Source organism: Neoarius graeffei, chromosome 3, assembly GCF_027579695.1.
Source record: "Neoarius graeffei isolate fNeoGra1 chromosome 3, fNeoGra1.pri, whole genome shotgun sequence".
Taxonomy (NCBI): Eukaryota; Metazoa; Chordata; class Actinopteri; order Siluriformes; family Ariidae; genus Neoarius; species Neoarius graeffei.
In genome coordinates this window covers 98,391,981-98,417,233 of record NC_083571.1, presented here as the reverse complement: position 1 = coordinate 98,417,233, position 25,253 = coordinate 98,391,981, and the positions used below count along the sequence as shown (strand labels likewise).

General features: G+C 42.3%; 1 protein-coding gene across 4 annotated transcripts in view; it reads right to left on the bottom strand.

The window, feature by feature from the left end:
* The window catches only part of atad2b (ATPase family AAA domain containing 2B), a 299,539-nt gene that overhangs the window by 89,273 nt on the left and 185,013 nt on the right, over nt 1-25,253 (bottom strand). For 3 of the 4 annotated variants that reach the window (XM_060917745.1, XM_060917746.1, XM_060917748.1), the window contains one exon: nt 16,141-16,218. The exons of the other annotated variant lie outside the window; for it this stretch is intronic. In XM_060917745.1, the coding sequence (XP_060773728.1) occupies nt 16,141-16,218 (78 nt within the window). The remainder of the gene's footprint in view (nt 1-16,140; nt 16,219-25,253) is intronic. 4 annotated transcript variants of the gene reach the window in all.

Sequence of the window (25,253 nt, the reverse complement as noted above, 5' to 3'; positions counted from 1 at the left end):
AGTCGTGAAATCGCTAGGAGTAGTTGGTGGGTGTGGTTAGTGGAGTGTTTATCCTCCGGTTACTTATAATGACTAGAACTGGAGTCGTATAGATGTACGTACTCCCTCACTTCCTTGATCAACCGCTCTTCGTGCTGCTCCATCTTCGCTCGTGTTTTTAAAAATGGCGGTCGTGAAAACAAAACAAACCGGGAAAGTAGGGAAGCGGAAGTGCGTGTACAGCGGATGTAGAGTGGACCAATCAGAGCCCTCTTGTCTGCGAGGCTTCTGCGGTGGTCACAATTTTTGGAAGGTGCGCGCAGAACGTCTGCGAAGGGTGGGGGGCTACGCAGACGCCATCTGCGACGCCATCTGCGAGGACTGCGTTGTCAGCATAAATTGGCCATAACACCACGCTGAGTGTTATTTAAAAAAAAAAAAAAAAGTGAGTTTTCCGCAGAAATCCAATCAGTCAAAGCTAAGGAGAAAAGGAGACTGGTAGCTAGCTCTGACGAGTTGCTATTCTTGGGTTTCAGTCACGTGACTGTTTTACATGGGTAAAACAGCTGGTAGTCAAGCAAACCAAAACAGCTGCTGTAGTGTAAACAACTAGCGATAAGTTATCAGAGTACGCTCGTAATCTAGAAGCCACTGCTCGCTTTAGATAGATTCAGAAGATTGCTATGTGCAATGGAATCGACCCCTACAGTCTGGGAAAGAAGGATTCGTCACAAGATCTCGAAAACTACCCTTCAGTCGAGTTCCCCGACATGTCGAACTATCTGGTGTTGCAGACGTCCTTCTACACCGCAAAACAGATGAAAGTGTGGAAGAGTACGGAGGCTTACAACTTTTTTGTATGTGGCTGGGTAAAGGACCTCAGTATCAAGTCGCTGCCGAATGAATCCTGTATTGTTTTTGCCCGGGTAAGTATGTTTTTTTTTTAAGCTTTTCATTCGCATCTTTACAACAAAGTGCTGCAAGTTGAAGTGTAAACAAACAACAGTTCGCTTGATTCTCACTTGTGTTGGCTCTTATCTCTCGGGTAAATCATTCACAAAGATCATCAGAAACCCCTTTAAAGACCTGGATCTTAGCTACACAAGACGGAGAAGTGATCACGGCGCATTGTAACTGTATGGCTGGGCAAGAATTTTATCGCGCCCTTCATGCATACAGACTTTGTGAGGAGTAAACAAAGAAACAGCTGGGGACTTTAGCGCTTCGTGACTAAAAAAAAGTACCGCAAAATAACGACACACAGCAAGAAAAGTACTTGGAAAACACTAAGGACAGAGCTGAGAGGGAAATACAAACCTTTCACCAAGTGATCACTGCAAACTCGAGTGTGCTTCGACTCGGCTCCCTTCGATTTCAGTGAGAGGTTCAAAAGCCACCTTTCTCGACGTCTTTTTGTGAAATCCTGTGTTCGGTCAGCCTTTTTTATTAGTTCACAGGGAACCCTGAAGAAACTTTTATCAGTTTCAGGGTTTGATTGAGTCGAACAACTTAACAATGCAAGCGTAAGGCATTTTTTATACGAGTAACGTACCTCCTCCGTACAAACACTGTCAACTGAGTTTTGGTAGACCACCAGCTAAAGTTTTGAATAACTAATGAGGCGGATGTGACGTCACGTGAAACCCAAGAATTGTCAGCTAACTCACCTTCACTGCAAACAACAACGTGAACACTGGTAGTCTCGACATTGGCAGCGGTCTCAACCGTTTCCTTGGCATCACTGAGCACTATTTCAGTCGTCCACCAATACAGAGTCCTGCACAGGTCCTGTTTTATAAACCTGCCGTGCTTAACTCCACAGACCTGTTATCCAACAGAAGCACTAATTTAATTCCATACCCAGCCCGACTTGCTTCAAATAAATTCTGAAACGTACCAGAGTTAAAACTCGGCCTCCATCAGTTGGACAGAAAAACGTTCATTGACTCACAGGTTACACAAAGCAATAAAACAAATGTTCAAACCACTTCAAGGTGAACTACAGCTGACAACAGTAGGCTACATTGAGGCAAACTTTCCAGTGTCGAGAAATCTATCCCAGACATCTGAACTAATGTGCTTTAACACAACACAACTCACTGAGGCTTGGTGAACATTGTGGTGTTTTTTTTTTTAAACTGCATTATAATAACCTGTCAGCGGATGAGATTACCCACTTCTTGCCATTATTTAACCAGGCTAGGCTAATCTGTTGCATGCAAGATCTCAGTAGCCTGTATGTGTATGGGAAAATGTTCATGCTTCACACAGCCTAATTATGCACAAACTATGTACAAACACCAGCCTACGCGCACACAATACACACAGACAGGCACAAGAGGGCATTAACGATCATGTGTGGTGCTTTAGGTTACTGTGTGTAAAAAAACAAACAGACCAAAAAAAAAACTATATACAGGTAGGGCCTCTGCATGCTCTTGCGACAAGGCTTTCGCAGATAGCTTTTCGCAGACAGTTGTAATTTATCGTTGAGCGCGGAGTAATAGCCGTGCGCGATGTTATTCACCGCCACAACGCAAGGGGGCGCAAAGTCGCTAGGAGTAGTTGGTGGGTGTGGTTAGTGGAGTGTTTATCCTCCGGTTACTTATAATGACTAGAACTGGAGTCGTATAGATGTACGTACTTCCTCACTTCTTCGATCAACCGCTCTTCGTGCTGCTCCATCTTCGCTCGTGTTTTTAAAAATGGCGGTCGTGAAAACAAACCAAACCAGGAAAGTAGGGAAGCGGAAGTGCGTGTACAGCGGATGTAGAGTGGACCAATCAGAGCCCTCTTGTCTGCGACGCTGTCTGCGAGGCTTCTGCGGTGGTCACAATTTTTGGGAGGTGCACGCAGAGCGTCTGCGAAGGTGGGGGTGGGGGGGGGCTACGCAGACACCATCTGCGACGCCATCTGCGAGGACTGCGTTGTCAGCATAAATTGGCCTGTAGTCGTCGACTTACGACCTATGCGACTTACGACCGTCTGGTTATGACTGGCAAGTGTTTCCCAGCTGAGCTAGCTGAGCGTACGACAGTTTCCGTCCCAGCTCCCGGCAGCGCCTCTCGCCGCGTACAACAGTTTCCGCCCCAGCTCCCGGCAGCGCCTCTCGCCGCGTACAACAGTTTCCGCCCCAGCTCCCGGCAGCGCCTCTCGCCGCGTACAACAGTTTCCGCCCCAGCTCCTGGCAGCGCCTCTCACCGCATACAACAGTTTCCGCCCCAGCTCCAGGCACATGCGCAGTCTGTCTCGCGCACTCCGTCATACAGTTTCCGCCCCAGCTCCTGGTTTATAAAACGAGCAAATCCTCCTGCCAGCCCGAGCGCTGCAACAGCTGATGATGACGTAGACGACCCACAGCCAAGCACCAGTGATGCCAGCGATCACTAAATTTTGTATTTTGCTATGTTTTACATTTGTATTTTGGTATGTTTCAAACTAAAATGTTTTCTATTTTTCACACCTGTATTTCGTATTTTTTGTTTTGCACATATTAAACGAATTGTACTGTACGCAGTGTAGTATGCAGCGTTTGACTTATACCAAATAATGAGCCAAGGTAATGAAATAAGAAAATGTTGATAAAATAAGACTTTAAGATGATTACAATATCATTACACATCATAATATACTTGCGTTCGTTTAACATAGGCCGACTTACGACCAGATCGGTTTACGACCGGTCAGTCGTAACCAAACGCAGTCGTAAGTCAACGACTACCTGTATATGGGTCCGTCTCAGAAACTGGGTACTGTGGGGCTACCCCACTAAATATGCTCACAGTCAATAAACTATACGGTTTTGAATGGTGATGTTGGTTTTAATTTGAAATAAAATGATGAAACAAACAATACAGATAAAACTAAATCTTTGATGTGAATACTCTATTCAGAATTTGGGAAAAATTCTGCAAATTTGTGGAAAAATGGCGGCTTGATCTGGGACATGATAAATGGTCGACTACATCGCATTCCCTTAAAAAGTCTGTAGTCCACTGAAAAGTCTACAGTTATCACTAATTGTATTTTAAGTTGTAACTTTATATGCCTAATGATTGGTGCGCTCACAGAATAATCATAACCGTAATAAAACATCATGCAAAATATTTCATCACTGTTGTAACTCCATTTTCCGCAGACCCAAAACCAATACAATCGTGTGTTTTGATCTAAATGGAAAGCCTCAGGGTCAAGGTCACCACCTCACCAAAAGTAGTAACTTAAAATCACTACGCCATATAAACATTTGGTTATAAATCTGCGATTTTGTTTTTTTAAAACCAAAGCTGAAAGTTAGGTATAGAACATGTTTCTTACAGAATATGTTACGATGGTAGCTGGTCTTGTATGAGTTTCTGAGCTATAAAATGAGTTGTGGTCTATTTTTTACCGTAGCGTGTTATTTGTGTGCGGGGAAGGACACGCATTAACAATTTGCATGTGTAGAATGGAATTTTCCACTCCAACAGTTAGAAGTTGATCGTGCTTCCATTTGCGGTCTTTGTTACGCGGGTGATCTGTTCGGACGTTATCACTGAAAAGGTGAGTTTTGACAGTTTTATTTTGTTTTAGTCTTGCAGTATAAGGCAATAGAATGTTTCTTTTTCATCTTACTTTCATATTTCGTAGTGTTTTCGTATTTTTGGCCAATATTTTGCAACCATGATCAATTTAGATCCAACTTTTGATAGAATCTACAGCCAGTCATTTTGCCCCGCCCCCGCCTCGTGCGGTAGTGATGTCCTGTTGCTCGCGCGCCGCAGCAGAGACCTGCACGACCTTCAGCCGGTACAGTCGCTGTTCTTTTACCACCGCCGTTATTCTCATCTTTCCGGTGTGTTCTTGATTTTTCCATAGTGTCCTGTTTCGCCATATCAAAGAAATATGCGAAATGTATCATATTATTCATATTTAAGTGAATAATCAATTCAGTCATCATAACTTGGCATTTTTAACCCAAGCAATCAAAAAGAGGAAATTTATTCAATATTTTCACTCATCTGTGAAGGAGGGGCTTTAATTCATGATGGAGTTATTTTATCTCATCTCACCTCATTATCTGTAGCCGCTTTATCCTGTTCTACAGGGTCGCAGGCAAGCTGGAGCCTATCCCAGCTGACTACGGGCGAAAGGCGGGGTACACCCTGGACAAGTCGCCAGGTCATCACAGGGCTGACACATAGACACAGACAACCATTCACACTCACATTCACACCTACGGTCAATTTAGAGTCACCAGTTAGCCTAACCTGCATGTCTTTGGACTGTGGGGGAAACCGGAGCACCCGGAGGAAACCCACGCAGACACGGGGAGAACATGCAAACTCCGCACAGAAAGGCCCTCGCCGGCCATGGGGCTCGAACCCGGACCTTCTTGCTGTGAGGCGACAGCGCTAACCACTACACCACCGTGCCGCCGAGTTATTTTATATGTAAATCAAGTTTACAAAAGCATTTGAATTGTAATAAAAAAAAAAAAAAAGATTTCCACAGTGGAGGCCAGATAAAGCAAGATACTATCTTTATTCTTATTAAACATGACAAAAGAAAAACAGTGTTAGGTAAATGCAAAAAAAAAAAAAGGTAAAATTAGAAAATTTATTTTTTGACCATAATGTCCCAAATGAGAGACCAGTTTCTGAATTGGACCCATATACCCAGCACAGAAGGGTCTATTTTAATGACTGCTAAACGTTAGTGGTTGTGATTTCACGTGGAGAATTCTGGGAGGGCGTGTGCAGAGACAGCCTACATAATTTTAAAAAATGATTATCATCAATTTGACATGTAGGCCCAATGGATGTGTAAATAAAAACTAGGTAGACTTTTTTTTTTTTAACGTTTTCCCAAAAAAAAGGTTTTTGAAATAAGCATTAGGATTTGGACCCACAGCCCACCCATGGTTGATTAATTTCTGACCACACCCATACCTGCAAATTACATTGTTGGATGTTTTTTTTTAAACCCATTACACCCATTAAACCCATTAAAGTCCCTGCAGGACTTTAATCTAATGCATGGAAACTCCTCTGCCTCATGAAGCTGTATATTAGTGCAGTCAGGTGGCAGAATTCAGAATTAAGAGCTTGTTAGAAAGTCAGTAAGAAATATATTCAAGTTTATTCTATCCGCATTCACTGGATATGAGCAATCGTGCACTCTAATTGGCTACTCTACTACTAGGATATCAGCTCCTATACCGTGAGTAGAGAAAAACAAAATGGTAGCGTGTGATGCTGAACAAACCAAGGACAAAATAACTCTACTTGAAAACAAAACTCCAAAAAATTATCCAGGTATTTCAAAGAAAACAGAAATAGCTAAAAGAATATAATCTTGTTTGCGTCCCCCCATCTCCTGTTCCACACTCCAGCCCAGTTGGTGGCAGTAATGCACCTTTGAGTTGGTTTGCCAACTGCCAAAAAACCTTAAAGAAGACACCCCCCCCCCCCCAAAAAGGGGGGGGGGGGGGGGGGGGCGGAGCAAAATATGGAATGAAAGTATTTGATGGGAAGAATGCAACTTTTTAAAATTTTTCAAGAATTATGATGCCATTTTTCACAAATAATGACTGTCATTTTTGTTTCCATTCTAAGCAGAAATGATTTTGGACGTTTTGTATAAAGTTTTTATTTATCAAATTTGCCAACAAACAAACAAACAAACAAAAAAGCTATTTCTCAAAATCCAGTGAAAGAGGATAGAATAAAACTGTTATTCCACTCAATCTCGTCATACATGGCTTATAGCCAACAAGGTGCGTGGCGCCGAGTCGGTTATCAGCTCATGTACGACTCGATTTTGTGGAATAACTGTTAAATATACATTTCTGATTGTTGTCCAAATAAAACAAATAGCCAGGATATGAAATCTGCTTGTCCAAGATGCATAGACCAGTGATTTTTGTCCAATTCTATATTAAACACCTCTTTAGAAAACAAACAATCCGAATACCTAAGAAATGGTACTGTTTAGCAGAATACATGAAATAGAGGTCTGCGGGGGACAGAATTTTCAGTCCCGCTCCCGCAAAGAATTATGATTTTCAGTCCCACTCCCGCCTGCCATATTTTGTCCCGCTCCCGCCCGCAAATCCCGCATGATGCAGACGTTCGTGTTATTTCTCATGAAAGTTCTTGTCCTTGTTCATGTCATCAACAACAGCTCTTCTAAATTTGAGTGCCCTATCATCTACATGACGTGACACAGTTGTTGGATGGGGCAGAATATCTCGCACATTGAATTTGCCTATTATGGCTGCCATGTCAACTAAGGGCCTCTGCATGCTCTTGCGACAAGGCTTTCGCAGACAGCTTTACGCAGACAGTTGTAATTTATCGTTGAGCGGGGAGTAATAGGCGTGCGCGATGTTATTCACCGCCACAACGCAAGGGGGCGCGAAGTCGCGAAATCGCTAGGAGTAGTTGGTGGGTGTGGTTAGTGGAGTGTTTATCCTCCAGTTACTTATAATGACTAGAACTGGAGTCGTATAGATGTACGTACTTCCTCACTTCCTCGATCAACCGCTCTTCGTGCTGCTCCATCTTCGCTCGTGTTTTTAAAAATGGCGGCCGTGAAAACAAAACAAACCGGGAAAGTAGGGAAGCGGAAGTGCGTGTACAGCGGATGTAGAGTGGACCAATCAGAGCCCTCTTGTCTGCGACGCTTCTGCGGTGGTCACAATTTTTGGGAGGTGTGCGCAGAGCGTCTGCGAAGGTGGGGGGGCTACGCAGACGCTATCTGCGACGCTATCTGCGAGGACTGGGTTGTCAGCATAAATTGGCCTTAAGTGTTGGGCTAACTGAACTAATCCCCGACCAGCGATGCTGTCATACGGACGGCGGTCCGCAGCAACAAAATCAACGCATTTCTCCACGGTCTTTGCCTTCAACGCATCTGTCACTTTTGCGTTGCTTCCTCTGAACTCCAACAATTGTTGTCCTTTTAAGACAGTACAGACTGTACATGGCGATTCAGGCCTGATGTACCTGATTTATGGCCGTTGTATGTCAGAACCTTTTGGCGCTTATCACAACAAGCAAAGGGCAGCTGATTTCCCTCTGTGTCGTACACGAGTGAGAACGACTTCCAAATGTCTGATTTCAGGACTCTTGACTTTTTAATGGTAAATGTACCTCTTTTTAAAGCAGCACTTACTTCTGAAGCACTGTGAGCTTCACTAGAGGAGCTCTGCTCTTCTGCCATGATCGGAGATCTCAAACACGGAAGAGCGGAAAGGAATCGGAAACGTATGCAAGATTAGACCACATCCGCAAATTTAGGCATCTTAAAATGTTTTTATTAATGCCAAATAAAATATCCAGCACAAATTATATATGATAGACATAAATTAATAATTTATACATTTTATTTTAAACACGTTTTTAGTTAGCGGGACTGCAGCTTATCACCTCTCCCGCCCGATCCCGCATTGTGCACTCCCCCTCCCGCCCGCAATGAGCTTTCAAAATTTGTCCCGCGCTGCACTGCTTTGCGTCGGGTCCCGCGGGACTCCCGCGGGAGTGCAGGGCTCTAACATGAAACGCGACCACACTGAAGACTTAAAGACACAAAACATGGATCAAAGTGGGTTTTTTTTTTTTAGGCTTTTCTCCCTCACCCTCCAGAAATGACTGCTAGTATAAAGATAAGTTCTGGTTGACTTTCAGAAAATAAACCTACTTGAGAATTTTCTTTGGTAGGCGACTGTCCGTGTGTAAGATTTTAGGTAACTAGTTTGATCAAGTTCGAATTTGACAGACAGGAGTATCCAGACCCCTTCGCAGTAAACGTCATTCATACGTAAGAGGAAATTGCGCGCGCAGCCTGGACTCAAAAAAGACTCAGAAATGCCTAGTTGTTGTGTTGTCGGGTGTCAGAATCGTAGCAGTGATGGGGTTAAAATGTTCAGAATTCCAGCAGGATCTCACCCATTCCAAAAAAAAATCACCGACGTCTATGGCTACAAGCCATCAAACGTGTAGACTGGGATGAAAGCACCATCAAAAATGCGCGGGTTTGCAGCGCCCACTTCATCACAGGTAAGATCAGGCTATTTATTAAATCTTTCTTTTTTATTCTTTCTCGTCTTCGTTTATTGATGTAGCAAAATACTTTGGTAACGTTTGTCTGATTAGCTGGGTCATAGTTACACAATGCAATGAATATTGTTAGCATGTTAACTTAGCTTTGCATGCAATTTTGTTTGTAGGAGAGGTCTCGCTTGACTCAAGCAGTCCAGATTTTGTGCCATCGTTATTTGTGTATGCCGAAAATCACAATTTTAAAGCAAGGATGGAAAGGTAAAATTGTGTGCCCTCGCTCTAAATGCCAACTTACGTTGACTGCTCTAACCTAGCTCCTGCCCCGTTCAGTTTCATTTCTGCTCTCTGCCTCTCGCTTTTTACGCAGCTCTGATTTCTCTTAGCTGCACTCTTTACACTATCGTTCCTTTCATGCCATCACCTCCTGCAAATTGCTGTTTAGTGTTGGGATTTGCTGTTGTAGCTAAAGCCACATTGCCATCACATCACTGGCATAATTTGATTAAAACAAAATGAATATGAATGTCCCATTGTTAATCAAGTTGTACATGCCCGCACATAACAATCATTATGCGTCTAAAGACTTGTAGGCACGAAGTTTTTCGTGGGTGTACACTGAAGTCTTGTCAATAAGGTACGAGTATATATCTGGCCATTGTATACCAGGGAACTTACTAACATCACCCGTCCACTCTTTAATTAAATGCGGATCCGGTAGGCGATGTCCACTTGTTAGAGTTAACTTATTTATGTAGCATTCTCGATCTTGTAACGACAATTGTTTGGCATAATCTGACAGCTCATAATGCCGGTCTATGGGCAGCGCCATTTTTTCGGAGTCCAGGCTGCGCACGCATCCTAGCAACGGTTGGTTTTACAAACATGCGAAGGGGTCTATAGAGGTTTTCGACGTGACATCACAGGTGACATGACGCCCCGGTGTCCGCCATTTTGAAGGTCAAGCTAGCTAATGTCAACAACAGTAGCTGGTATGTTACTGTAGCAATGTTTACGTTCAGTCATTTGGATGACTGTTAAAACCTTTCAGTCTCAAGTTTTTCCTTTACTGGATTTACTAGTTTACTGAGCTAGCGCGCTCGCTCCCAGCCTGCCCGAGCTAGTGCGCTCGCTCCCAGCCTGCCCGAGCATGCTAGCTCAGTAAACTAGTAAATCCAGTAAAGGAAAAACTTGAGACTGAAAGGTTTTAACAGTCATCCAAATGACTGAACGTAAACATTGCTACAGTAACATACCAGCTATGATGTTGTTGACATTAGCGAGTGCTAACAGCTAGCTGCTAGTACACTGCTACAACACAGACACCGACCCTAATAATACAGTTCTTGGTCATTGCCTGGTAACAGCAAATTTATAACGGGCCATGTCTCAACAGGCTAAGAAGTTATTTCAATGACATTTAATAACATTTTGTTTATCCTGAGGACCGAAAGTAAATGAAAATGTGAACAAACCTTAGCTGTAATAAGATGGCGACCACCGGCTCCAGGGACGACCCGCTGATGTAGGCATGTTACCCAGCCTGGTTTTTAACGACATAGGTATACAGATCATGTGGGCCGAAGTCAGGTAAAGACGAGGGCTTCGTGTACTTCCGTGTACACGTCAGTGAACAATCCTGGTGGAAGCAGGTAAACGTCGTTCTCTAAGCCTGCTAACCTCAATTTTTGCAAATACCTCTCCCTCTGCTCGCCCTGTAAATGCCCTACGTCGCTGGATAGTGAAGGTGTTTTCTGCATCTCGCTCCTTTTTCTTTTATGTTTTTTCCCTGGTATTTCCCACACGCCTGACTGCAGGTCAGGAAGATCACCCGCGCTGCAAAGCCAGAAAGAGATAGCCTGCTAACGTGTACGGATCACGTACACCAGCATCATTGATTTTCTGGTGATATCGCTTCTTACTCGCGTCATCTAGGCCGGATAAAATACTCGACAATGAGACTTCGTCATGATGAACAGTGTATCGCTACCGGTAGTCGCCATATTTGTGACCGTCAAAATGGCGCCGGCTACTTGTTGACATGGCAACGGTCATGTGGGTCGAAAACCTCTATCGTGTACTACTTTAAATTTGAGTGTTTAGTCTTATACAATTTCAGGGAATTTTGTTAATCCATTAACCCTTGTATATTGTATCTATTTCCTCATCACTTTATCTACGCATGAATTCAACTTCAAAGCTCCAACATCTGAAAGGAGCCCTCAGCACACATTCAGACAAGTCCATTAAGGCAGCAGTTTATTGTCAAGCAGATAGGATCTGTTCCTGTGTGGCAGCAGTGGCATTAATACCAGGCCTAATTTAAAAGTCCACACTGCAGTCGGGCTGACATGCTGTGAATGTTATTAAGTGTTTGAGCGTGAGAAAGAGACAGCAGGGTGAGGCCCATATGTTTTAAATGTACTCACTGGACCGAAGGTGGTCTGGCACATGAGCTTAGTCTTCTGTACCATGACACCATCGTTAAGCCACAAGAAGTCTGGATTACTTTCCTATTCTCTTGTCCTAATCTTACAATAAACATACACTCACGCAGAACCCCATCAACGTAACCTACAGGGTGTCTGAAAAGTCAGGAACCAACCAGAGAAAAACTACATAAACTTAACTGGGCATGTATTATTTATTTACAACGCATGTTCAACACATTCACCCGTACACTGCTTTTTCTCCACCACTACAACATCGGTGGCTGCACAGCAAGAAGGTTCTGGGTTTGAGCCTCTTCTGTGTGGAGTTTGCATGTTCTCCCCGTGTCTGTATGGGTTTCATTCGGGTGCTCCGGTTTCCCCCACAGTCCAAAGATGAGGTTAGGTTACCATGGCCTGAGGTGCCCTTGAGCGAGGCACCTAACCCCCAACTGCTACCCGGGCGCTGTAACATGGCTGCCCAATGCTCTGGGTATGTGTCTATGTTCACTGCTTCAGATGGGTTAAATGCAGAGAGGAATTTCACCATGTGCTTAAGTCTGTGCCTGAGTGTACATGTGACAAATATATATATATATATATATATATATATATATATATATATATATATATATATATATATGTTATTTACCAGCTGGGAGGTCCGTATCATGAAATACCGTGACCGAGGTCTTGAAAGTACTGACCGAGGCCCTCTAGGCCGAGGTCAGCATTCAAGGCCGTAAATAGTAAATAATTTTTATATATATATATATATATATATATATATATATATATATATATATTAGTGCTGTCAAGCGATTAAAATATTTAATCGCGATTAATGTCACGACTGTCATAGTTAACTTGCGATTAATCGCAATTTAATCGCACATTTTTGTCACATGAAAAACCATTGTAATTCTCTTATCAGCATAAAAAAGTGAATGGGCTTGCTCACCGTTCGAACTACGGGGGTACACGGGGGATCCGAGATCCCCTGAAACAGACATGAGATCCCTTGAAAAGATGATTTGGGAAATGTTGGGGGGGTCTCTAAAATATTGGCAAAGTGATGTTTATTGACATAGCAATCGTGTGTAACGGGAAGCATTTGCATATCCGAAGTGAGCGCGCGATGGAGAGCCGCGCTCTGGGACAAGCGCAAGCACCCCCCCCCAAGGGAAAATAAGGGACCCCCCTGAAAATATCGGCATAGTTCGAACACTGGTTGTACCAGTGTTTTTTTGTTTTTTTATTGCAGAGCATAACACGTCTTGTCACAGCCACTGCAAAGTGGGGCTGGAGCCGCCGATGGGAAAACGATCGGAGCACCGTGGCTCTTCGGGGGAGGGCAGAGGACTCTGGCTGTGCAGGGCGTGGCATCATGTCACAGAGCGTTAATCTCGCGATAAAAAAATTATCGCCGTTAAAATTGAGTCAAGTTAACGCGTTAATAACGCCACATTTCTGACAGCACTAATATATATATATATATATATATATATATATATATATATATATATATATATATATATTTTTTTTTTTTTTTTTTTCTTTACCAAGTTCTAACAGAAAACGAGAGCGCCCGAAAGGGAAAACCGAGCCGAGCTGCCGTTTTGAATCCTCATTCACGGCTGTAATGCAAATGGCTTCCTCCTCGGGATACAAGTGCACTTCCATGGCAGGAAAAAAAAAAAAAAAACTACATTTTGCCGCCTATGTCGTCCCCTATTTATACAAAACTGAGTTGTTCAGGATTCAGCCATGTTTTTGCTCAGCGTTAGCAACAGTTACAGGTTTTCAGCTTTCTCCTGAAATGTTTTCTTTTGTTTTGTCTTCCTCAGGGTAATAGAACTCGCGTTCGCTGTGAAGACTGTCGTTATCGCTATCCATGATGTAAAATTAATGCTATTTTGAATCCTTATTCACGGCTGTAATGCAAATGGCTTCCTCCTCGGTATACAAGTGCACTTCCATGGCAGGAAAAAAAACCTACATTTTGCCCCCTCAGGGTAGTAAAACTCGCTTTCGCTGTGAACACTGTCGTTATCACTATCCATGCTGTAAAATTAATGCTGTTCTCCTGAGAAATGCTGGCAAAAATTTATAAGATTTCAGATAATCTTATAAATAAATCTTATTAAAAAAAGATAAATGTTGACAAAAATGCTACTATGTTTGTTGTTGTTGTGAACGAGCGAGTTGCCAGAGGTCCATAACCGGGGCCCGTATCGTAGGATACGGACCCGCTCGCTAGCCAATCAGAGTGCAGGATTTGATGGAAATGGGACCGCGAAAGAAATAAAAAATTAATACTGCTCAAAAATGACAAATCTAGTCAACATATTCCCGTTGGCTAGTGACTTTTCGGACACTCCGTATTACTCAGCATCAGCAGGATGCCAAAGTAATGAAGCACTGATCTCACTGATGAGGCCACACAGGTGGGGTCAATGGGCAAGCTCAGAGGTGCACCGCTATTATTAATGAAGTAGCTGCTGCTGACTGAATATCTGTCAGAATTTATGCTGACACTAATATTTTTGCTTTTCTATTTTTAGTTCCCTCTTTTGAGTGACCAGCAATTATTAAAAAAAAAAAAAAAAAAAAAAGTGTTACTATGACAGACATAAGCCGACATCCTACGATTGCAGGGCAGCGAGCTTCCACAGAATTACTACTACACCTAGTGGTCAAAAATGGAGCTGCAACACGCACTAACGGTCGACAGGGGCAGGGATTTCTGTGCCCCGTGATCACACTGAACAGTTTCACTGGCCATGTTTCCATTAACCTGAAATCGCAAACTAAATAATGAGTAATAGAAAACTTGTAATGGAATTTAAAAAAAACCCAAAAACTCAAAACACTGCAAAATGTTGTAACGCTCACGAGGCGGTTTTTCCAGACGATCCGAGCCAGTAACATTTCACAAAACATTTTTCAAGTCACATGATGAGGAACAAACAGAAAATGATACCTTTCTGAAAAAAGGGTGCTCTCAGAGCGATCGTGAGAGGAGAAAACTTGAATCGCACAACACCGCTTGACGGAAACAGACCATTCACATTAGTTTCTTTGTCACATTTTTATTTAAAAAAAAAAATCACTATTTTGTGCAAAACTCCCAGCTACTGAGGAACCAGCAACCGAAACAGCAGCTAAGGGCAAGGTTGCCATATGGAGCCCTTGCATGTGACGTCACAGCCGATCCAGATTGTGACAGACGCCATCTTGTCGGTCAAACGCCATATTCCGAAGCCTTCTACTTCTACCTTTTCTTCTGGAAAACCCTACTATATACAATTCTACTACAACGGCTGCGGCTACAAGCTCTCCCTACCTGTGTATGTTTATGTTTTTTGTGTGTATTTTTGCGTGTTGTTCGTCTGTACCGGACTTCAATATCCACTACAACCGTATGGACTTACTGGACATTGGTTTCCAGCAGAAAATGACGGTTTGTAGCGATTTCCATCGCATGCACAACATTCCGGACGAGAAAAAAAAATAAAAAATATTCCGGACGAGATAGCGAGACCAGCGGGGTCTCCATGGATTGTTATCGGAAGCAAAGTGAAGGAGGTGGCGCCGGGAGCGGAAGCAAAAGCGAGGCTGCAGAGCCGGCCTGTTGACTAAGCTCAGAAAACAGCTACTCAAATCTCCACTGCCAAGCCTCTACCTCTCCAACGCCAGATCCATGTAAACAAGATGGATGATTTGGAATAACAGCTGGAATTACCTTATTCTATTCTATAATCGGCTGGTCAGTGCTATACTCAATACTTAAGTGACTTACCCGTCCAATGAGGATTCTTGTTTACAAGATGCCACATCTAAGTCGCTGACAAATCCTGAATTTCTGTAGAGATAACTGTCCAGAGATTTATAAGCACGCAGTGCTTCACCACTGAACAGCGAGGGAAAGTTAATGAGGTAATTATACACGTCCGGGTATTCCGCTGGCAGTTCAAAATCCGGTCGTGAAAACTCCGTCCGGTAAGCCATAAGGGTCACAAATCTGTAGATCGTTTATTTTAGACATATATCTAGTTATCTGTTCATTAGAAAAATGAGCCGTGTAGTCCGTCGGTTGAAATTGATCCATTCTGCACACGAGTGCAGCAGTATTCAGCGGTGTTTTTGACCGACAAGATGGCGGTTGTGTACTTTCCGGTCACGTGACTGCAAGATCTCTATTGGTCGAGTTTAAAAATAAATCATGGCTGGAAAGATCTTCCATTACAGCAAGAAGTTGGAATTATATAATTCACCTTCGCAAAAAAAGCCAACCCTTTCTGCATGCAGAAAATACACAGAGTACAGTCGAGGCTTTTTGTGTACATCAGCTCAAACTACAAAAAGTTTCATAATAGCACTGTTTCAAAATCCAGAACTCAGATCAATAACACACAGGCTAAAAAAATTAATTCCAACAACATGCCCCTGAGTGTTTTTTTGGCAAAAGAAGAAGACGAAGAAAGGAGGAGCGAAAAATAAGGCAAGGCAGAGGAGGAGGAGGAGGAGGGAAAAAAAGTGGGTGGAAAAAGGTCATCCCTGAGTGAGGGCACTGTTTGTCACTCTGCCCTGCATCACATAGCAGTGGCACTTAATGAGGCATCTCGATCGATAGATGATTCAGTCCATGCCTCTGGAAATGAAGCGAATCAGTCAAAAGCTGCACTCACCTCCTGCAGCGAGGCGTACATTAGCATGCCCAGAGGTAATGCATCTCAGCAGCATCTGTGCTACTTCTGTTCCACCAGCTCAAAAGAAGAAGAAGAAAAAAAATCAGCAGGGCATTCAAACTGTGAGTGTATTTATTTGTGTGGGTGTGTAGGGAGCCAACCAGCAAGTAAGACTAGAGAAATGAATATTACGCTGCTGAAAGGCACACTTAAAAAGAATCAGGGCTTTAGCAAAGGGATTCTCAAATGTTTGTTTATAAGCCAAAGATCCCTTCGGCAATTAGCGGTTAGTAAAGAAACGTGCTTTGAGTTTACAGATATTCCGATGCATGTTGCTCCGTTTTAATAGCCAGTGTCACAGAATCGCTGTTCAAAGAGCTTAAAAGAGCACATTTTGCCAGATAAAAGGCAGAAATAAAAATAGCAACTCCTACTGAGAAGGGCTTAAACAGTATTTTAATTCGGAATGAGCTGTCTGCCTGCTTTTATTATTCGGATATCTGTAAAAGTTAATGAACGGATGTTCGGTAAACCGCTATTTTCGGTTAACCGCTACTTAATGGCGCGTAAGAAAGTATTTTCCACTGCAAACAAGCATTCCTCCTGTCGGTCAAAGCACTTGCGTGTTTGTCTGTGTAATACAGAAATACTGGGATGTGATCAGCTTGATTATTCAGCCCATAGTTCCACAGAAGCAGCTTGGTCTGGGATTGCTTAAAATTTCTTCTGCCACTGAATTAAAAAGTACGGAAGCCGAGAGAGGCCCTTCATATAATCCTTTTTTTATTCACCTTGTTATCCCGAGATAACGACATAATTAATTTAGGATCTCGAGAAAACAACACAACTAATTCGAGATCTCGAGAAAACAAAACCGTTATTTCGAGATCTCGAGAAAACAAAACCGTTATTCCGTGATCTCGAGAAAACAAAATTATTCCGTGATCTCGAGAAAACAAAATTATTTCATGATCTCGAGTAAACAGCTGAGAAATGGTTCATTCAGGTGCGCCAAGAGACTTGTGATATGCTGACTTTGGGGCTATTTCTCATTCTGTATAGACGCAGCTTTGGTCATTAGGCCATTATTAAAAAATGTTCTGTTTCCGGTCCACCGGCCGGGTGAGTGCCGTTTGTGCGGGTGAAATTTTTTTTTTTAACGCCGGTTTTTCAACATTTTTTTCGGGCTCGTAAATCTAAACTCGAACTTGACATTTACGCATTCCCAGGGCTTTCCACTAAGGCTCATACTGCCTCCGCCGAGTGCGCGCACACACACCGCATGTCGGGGCCGCGGATGAGTTACTCTCCCCTGATCAACGGAGTCGGCGGGGAATTTGTGGTTATTATCGGTACAAACAGCGCGAATCACAACTTAAATGAGTGCGGTTCAGTTTGACATTATTGTCAGTCCGTTAGATAAACATTTAATTTTATTAAAATCGAAAATTAATATTTAGAGCCTGTGGGCTACAAAAATAATAGTCATTAAAGTAGCCGGCTGGACTTAATTGTGTAGTCGGCTGTATGGCCGGCAGCCGGCGCTTGTGGAAAGCCCTGTCGAATCAGCTCTGCGCATGCGCCGTGCGGCACAAAAAAATGGCAGCCACCATGAAGGAAGCAGATCCGGAGCTTTCAAACATTTGCTTAAGTGTGAAATCGCAAAATGGTATTCTAGCGAACAACAAAATAGTAAAGATTCAGAAAAACAAATCATTCAGTGATCATTTTAATAGTGTAATTTCATCCGAACTAGGCTTAACGGTCGATTTAGAACTACAAAAAGTCCGTGTGTCGGACATTTTAAGTACCTTTGTAAAAGTTTTGCAAATGTTGCAGTCAGCATTTAAAATGCTAACTTAAAGTTTTTGTACAAGTTCCAGTTGATTAAACTGTCATATTATTAAATGTGTCTGCTTTTGTAATAAAAAAAATTACTGAAAGAAAAAGCAAACACAGCATTGCGATTTCTTATCCATCCATAAATAAAAATAATAAAAAAAAAATCCCTCCCTCCCAACTGAAAATTTTTTTGCTCACCCGGTGGACAGGAAACGGATTTTTTTTAAGGATGGCCTTAGAATGTCTGGAATAATTGATCACCTAATAAGGCAATATTTTGATCAGGGGTTGACACAGGGAAAGATTGCATTAAGTCTTTTAATAAGGGATAACTTCAAAATTAGTCCGCGGCACCTCCGCAGAAGACTGCCCCCCCCGGCATCGTAAAAAGCCATTTCTGCTCTGTTACATGTTCGCCAATTTCTAAGTCTTCATTGTCTGACCCACAGGGGGCGCAGCTCTGCTAGAAATCTCAGCTGTTTTCTCGAGATCATGAAATAATTGTTTTGTTTTTTCGAGATCACGGAATAACTGTCTTGTTTTTTCGAGATCACGGAATAATTGTCTTGTTTTCTCGAGATCACGGAAGAATTGTTTTTGTTTTCTCGAGATCTCGAATTAGTTGTTTTGTTTTCTCGACATCCTGAATTAATTATGTCGTTATCTCGGGATAACGGTTTTGTTTTCTCGAGATCTCGAATTAGTTGTGTTGTTTTCTCGACATCCTGAATTAATTATGTCGTTATCTCGGGATAACAAGGTGAATAAAAAAAAAAAAGATTATATGAAGGGCCTCTCGTGGCTTCCGTAAAAAAGGCTTTAACCATAAGTACCAATATTCCTAATAACACAGTCATTTATACTCAACACTAACACCCTTCATAAAGATGTGAAAAACAAGGTTATGAAAAAGCCACGCGATTTATTCGCTCACTGAAAATACGACAGAAACCAAGTTTTATTTCATAAGACCCTCATCAAAAATGCACACCAAATATTAGCACCCCTAGAAATTCTTCTGGGCAAAATGTAAACCGCTCGCCATTTATTTTTTAAGGTTCATCGGAGCGTTTCGAGATACTTAAGTGGTCATCTGGGATCTGCTCAGCCTCAGAAGGATCTGCTGTTGAAAACTGAAAAGCACATGAGGATTTGAGGAACGCTGGTGTGTGCAGAAGCGTCAGTAGACATACTGTCACAGTTACAGTCTGTTTGTTACAGTAATATTGGCAAAGGGATGTAATAAAAACCGACAGAGTTAATTTTAAAAGAAAATCCTAAGCATATTCAATTCTCATTTTCAGAGTGACTTCAGGCAAATTAACCACAAAGACATTCTCCAACAATTCTGGAGCTGACTGGTATTTCCATGTCATAAGTACAAAAACGGTGGATTCAAACAAACGAATGCTTTGTGTGCGAGAAGTCACTGGTGTAAAATAAAAGCGTTGAGAGCAGTGCAAAATAAAACCCACGGTCCCTAATTTGGGTCTACTGTCATTTAAGATTTTTAACGGAGTTGTAATGGCTGTCACTGGAAGTGTAATATTGCCATTTTGTCAAAAAATGATCCAAGTGATGGTTTGGGGATTAAATCTAATACTGAATTAAAGCAATCACTGATTTCATTATTTCACAGGCCTTTACCTATCAAATGTTGGCATGTAACGATATATCGTGTGATGATAAATCATGATGATTCAAATTGAAGGGAAAAAAAATGAATTGCGATCATCATCAGGCTTTGTAATCTTAGTTTTTCATAGATGTGACTGACTTGTTTAGACAGCAGATGGCACAATAACGTACAATAGATGGGATGCAGGTGACTTCACTGTAGGCGGAAGTAGCACAGCTTTCATGCCGCAGAAACCGATCCAAAATGAGAGTTGTGAGATTGACTGTACGAATAGATTTAACAAGAAATCCGACAATAAAAATTTTTACAGACTGTTGTAAAGAGGAGAATTTTATGTTTGTTAAAGTTTATTGATAAAAGGCCTATTTGTTAACTTTCATTTTTAATAAAATGAATATTTTAGTTAATAGCAGGCTTGTAGTACTCGAATCCTGGACTCAAGTCTGACTGGTGCCCTAATTTTAAGGACTTGGACTTGAGCACTGATGACTCCGAATTGGACTCGTGCATGAACTGCATTTGGACTCGTAAACTGGAGACGAGGACTAGGATTTTTTTCCTTTATTTTTTGTAACATGCCATAATAATTTGGCATAAGATATTTATATTTACATTAATTTTTACACTAATTTCGTGCAAGAGAACGCACATTCACTTGTTCATACGTTATGTTTAGGAACAAACCAACATTAATGGTGATAAAATGCCTGGAGAGAATGTCCCTAGGATCGTCCGCTTTGCTTATACAGATTTCTTGTGCAGTTGGGGGGGGATGCACTGCTATGTGTTCCATATGTAAAAGAACTATCGAGGAGATGACGGGGACGACCTCGAACTTCAATTGCCATTTGGTAAGACTCCACCCAGAGCAGTAAGTGGCACGCTATGTTCATTGCTCTGTTGATAGCGGGGCTTGCTTGCTTGCTGACCGATGAACTAGCGAGTGTTAACTCTCTCCCTCATGTTATTTGCCCTGTTGAGAGCGGGGCTTGTGTTGGACTCGACTCGAAATTTTCTTTAATGACTCGGACTTGGGCCCTGTCCACACGGCAACGGATTCAGGTGAATCTGATAAAATTGTTTATCGTTTCGGCCTGGCGTCCACACGGCACCGGCGTTTTGGGTGCCCCAAAACGAAATCTTTTGAGAACGGGTTCCAGAGTGGAAAGATCTGGCAACGGCGCCGTTGCGAAGTCGTCTGGATGAGTAGAACGGATTTGTTTGCGATGACGTCACAACCACATGTGCTTCACGCCGGGTAGAAATGTAACGAACTCGATGCGAGTTGTCAACAAATCCTATAACTTGGTTCATGAAACGCGCTTACAAAATATTTTCACTGTGAATATTTATTGTGTAATGGTGCAAAGTGAGAGAGAGAGAATAGCCCTTAGGGCAGAGTCAATCCCGCCAGCAAAAATAGGGAAAAAAAAGGAGCGATCTCACCTCTTCAGATGTTAGTTTAAGTCCTACAATACATTCCTCAAAAAGGGCGTAGAAGAACAAATTAATCCATCAACGTGTAGCATTCAATTTATTCCGGACCATTAAAGACACCGCCTTCCGCGTAGAATCATACGTCATCCTCGCCACCATATTGGATGGGTCAAAGCGGAGAATAAAGATGCCTCATTCATGTGCTGCGTTTAACTGTACCAACAGGTTTGCCGTCCAAACGAGATCACATGGGATTACCTTTCACACGTGAGACTGGAAAAATACTTTTTATTGTATTTGGTCATTATAATGTAATTTTATGAACAGATTTTTCTGACTGTGGCTAATATGAAGTCTCGCGCATAATAGTTTATGTGCATGCGTCTACTTCTTCTATTGTTCTGGTGTCTCCGATGGGACCGTCTTACAGCGCACCTAGAGGTGTGGCATGTGCATTGCATCGTTTTCAGCAAGCGTTGCGTTGCCATATGTACCTGATATTTTACTGATCCGTTGCCCATGTGGACGCAATATTTTTTTTTTTTTAAATCTCGTTGCCGTTGTCGTGTGGATGTAGCCTTGAACATTTGGGACTCGAGACTGGACTCGAAGTTTAGTGACTCAACTACAACACTGGTTAATAGGCTGCTATATTTTACTCCAACCTTTACAAATGTGGGTAAATTGTTGGATATTAAGAAAATGAAAAAGCTTTTTCTAACTGAACAAAAAGAATATTTAATTTGATAAAGAATAGGAAAATAAACGCTGAATTTTTTGATGATAATATTTTCATCATTTCTTTTTTTTTCAAAAAAAATATTGTAAGAAAAGTGAATTGCAAACCCAATATCGTCAATCGAATCAAGAACTCAGTGAACTGTTACATGCCTCGTCATATGAGAAGAAAGAAAGAGATTTTCTCCAATGTCAGATCTCCAGTTAAGAGCTGCCAGAAGCATGAAGTCTCTTTGGTAATGGCTTTAGAGCACTGCTCCTAAATCAGATATACTGCAAACACTTGGCTAGCTCAGAGACTTTCACTGCCAACTGCTGTGCAATCCACACTCGGGTTTGTGCTGAATGACATAACAGACGAGGCATGCTGTCTGCAGAGTATACTTTTAATGGACACCGTTAGGAGACTATGACATTTGGATTAACACCAAGCTGGGATTGTGATTACTTAAAGCTCAGGGAGAGAGCGACAGGCAGTGAGCGACGGGCCATAAGATGCATCTGTGAGTCATTTACCATCCACAAGGAAGGTGAGTGGGAGAAAGAAAAGGCAGGAAACGGAAATATACGCAGGGTGGTAAAACAGAATTGCCTGAGCTTGGTCTCTAATTTAGTTCAGGGGTTTGTCAGATGTAACTGCACCCAGCTGGAGAATCAAAACTGGAGGCATACGCTTCACCTGAGCCAATGGTCAAAACCCTCAGATCTACTGATTAGAGTCTGAAATCACAATCAAATCCTAAATTAAACATCAAACCTCAATTAAAACAAAAAAAACTTCAGGACATCTGTTTGTACTATTTGAACTGCATTCTGGAAAAGAATAAACGATTTACTGGATAAAACACATTTAGTAAATCACAGCAACTTAGATCAAATAGTAAAGAAGCACGGTTAACAATAAAGTACACCACCAAGAACCATCGACCAAACACACCACTACCTGATGCAACAAATAATCACGCGGAGTAACAAGCACAAGCCACTAAAAGGAAATGAGAAACCCACTGAAAGCCCATTAACCAAATGTGTGTGGCTCAGAAGGAGAACGTGTCTTATAAAGGTGGGAGAGACTTTTTAAAAAACTATAAACTTAAATCTCAGTCTCATCAAATATTGATGGCTTGACTGACTGGTTTGTCTTTATTTAAAAAAGGGATGTAAAATATTTTAAAGCGAAACATGAGCAATAACCAAACACCTTCAGCAAAGATGCCAAATTACCAAGAAAAGATACAAGCGAATGTTTTCAACAGAAATCCATATACACACAAGTTAAAATTTAAATAAAATCCGAGCTTCTGTCATTTACAAAGAATTGCAGGAAATATTCTGAGACAGGGAGAGATCTAAGGAACGAAAGGAGGAAAAAGAAAAGAAAGAGCACATGTTAGCAGGAGGCAAGAGTAGGACGCATCGAGTTTAATATCCTGGAACAAATGGGGATTTGAGGAGAGCTTTACAACTCAGGTCTCACTGTGTGCTGTGCTTTATCCATCTTGGCTCGTCTGGCCATATGGCTCGAGCGAGGCACCATCGTGTGAAAACTTCACTCTCATGACGCCCCTGTTTTATCTCAACTTGAATGCATCCGTCACGTTAGATCATAATAGGAGCAAAAAACAGCTCCAAAAGCAGGGTCATGATATCCAGAATGGACATTTAATTTTATTTCTCTCTTTTTTTTCCTCACATAAATAATTTCAGCTTCTGTCACTTACAAAGACTTGCAGGAAAACATGCAGCATAATGAACCTGGAGTGTTATTTTGAGAAAGCTTATTAGTTGGAATCCCATTTAAAAAAAAAAAAACACTTCAGACATTTCACTCACTGAACTATAACCAGAAGTATTTTTTTTTTAATTCAATCAGTCTGTTCTGCCCAGCGTTTTGTTTGTGCTCTGTTCGATCCGCTACGTCTGGACCGCAGGCTGCCTGAATCCTGGTTTAGATCAACTCAACTTAGTGTCAAAACAGCCATAAAATACCATACATACAGTAACTGTTACCTGCAGGACAGGCAGATCTATCGCAAGAGAAGTTACCATTTCTAGTAGAAAATCAATCGTGTGTTTACAGAAAAAGATGTCAGATTTTGATGGTTGGAAATGTGACACTCAGTGCGTTTACATGCGCATCCAAATCGAGCTACTGTTGGTAATCGAGCTAAGGGTCCCAGCAGGGGTGCCAGAGAAATCCAATCCTACATGCACACAAGGAAATCGAGCTATTGTGTGAGGTACATTGTGCACCCGAGCCACAGGTGGCGCTACACGCCCCATCGTGTTGGTACACTTCCGGTTGTCATCATGAAGAAGAGCTACTCAAGAGTATAAACAAAGTTATCAGTTCCGTGTTCACAAGAAGAACGAGGACAACATCGAGATATATATTTATTCAACTCCTTAAGCTGAATGAGCATGAACTCTATCTCCTCATTGCTCCAGAAGTGCACGTTTCTACTACTGTTGTCATGCCGACCGAGGCTGTTGTGTTTCCCGCTTGTGGTCTCGTCACTCATCACTTCCGGAAGGGACAGTGCTGAAGTAAGTAGCTCGACAGGGTTTTACGTAGCCTGGCTAACGCGACTTCAAAGCTCTACGAGCTATTGGTCTGGGCAAGATATTAAGCCCAACCGTTTCCCAGAGCCCATGGTTGACCCGCCTCCCTGAAATGCCTCAGTTTGCTACTGGTCGAAGCCAGAAAAGGCTGTGACGAAGCTTAAACCAATCACATCACTCTTTCCTCTGACGTATGCGACGCGACGGGGCTAACTGGTAGATTAAACTCTTACCGAAGCCGGTCAGGAGCAAGGCGAAAACGTCCTTCCTTTCAATAAATACCTCCAGGGCTGCTCTTTGCTCCGTTTTCAATGAGAACTTCCCGTTGAATGCTTTCATTACAGCATCTATGCGTAATAGATGCGGAAGCGTGAATGAAGCGCTTCCGGCATAGATTCTGTAAACAATCTATGGCTTCCGGTCGCAGTTCTACTACGTCAGTGCCTTGAACACGCCTCTACCCAGGGCCGTTGGAGATGCTCAAAGTTGATTGGTTCCCGATTTTTCGGGAGCTTGGAAGAGCTGTAGATAGCTTGCCTGGCCAGACTAAGCTCGCAACAGGCCCTCGTGTTGCGTCACGCTTAGGATGGGCGGGCCCAGGCTAGGGTTTACATGCACTAAGTAGCTCGGCTACAATCGCATAATCTAGGTCGCGTAGCTCGATTACGAGAAATCCAGTTCGGTTCGATTTCAGCCGAGCTAAGGTGTTTCCATGGCATTTAGAACTTCAATTTCAGTCGAGCTAGGGCAGAAATTCGATTTTCTCTATGTGCATGTAAACGCACTGACTGGTCACCTCAAAAACAAAACCCATTCGACTGAAGCAGCCTAAAATGGGGCCGTTTATTTATTCACAATATGAAAAATCATCACTGGGCATCCCTATAACTCCTGT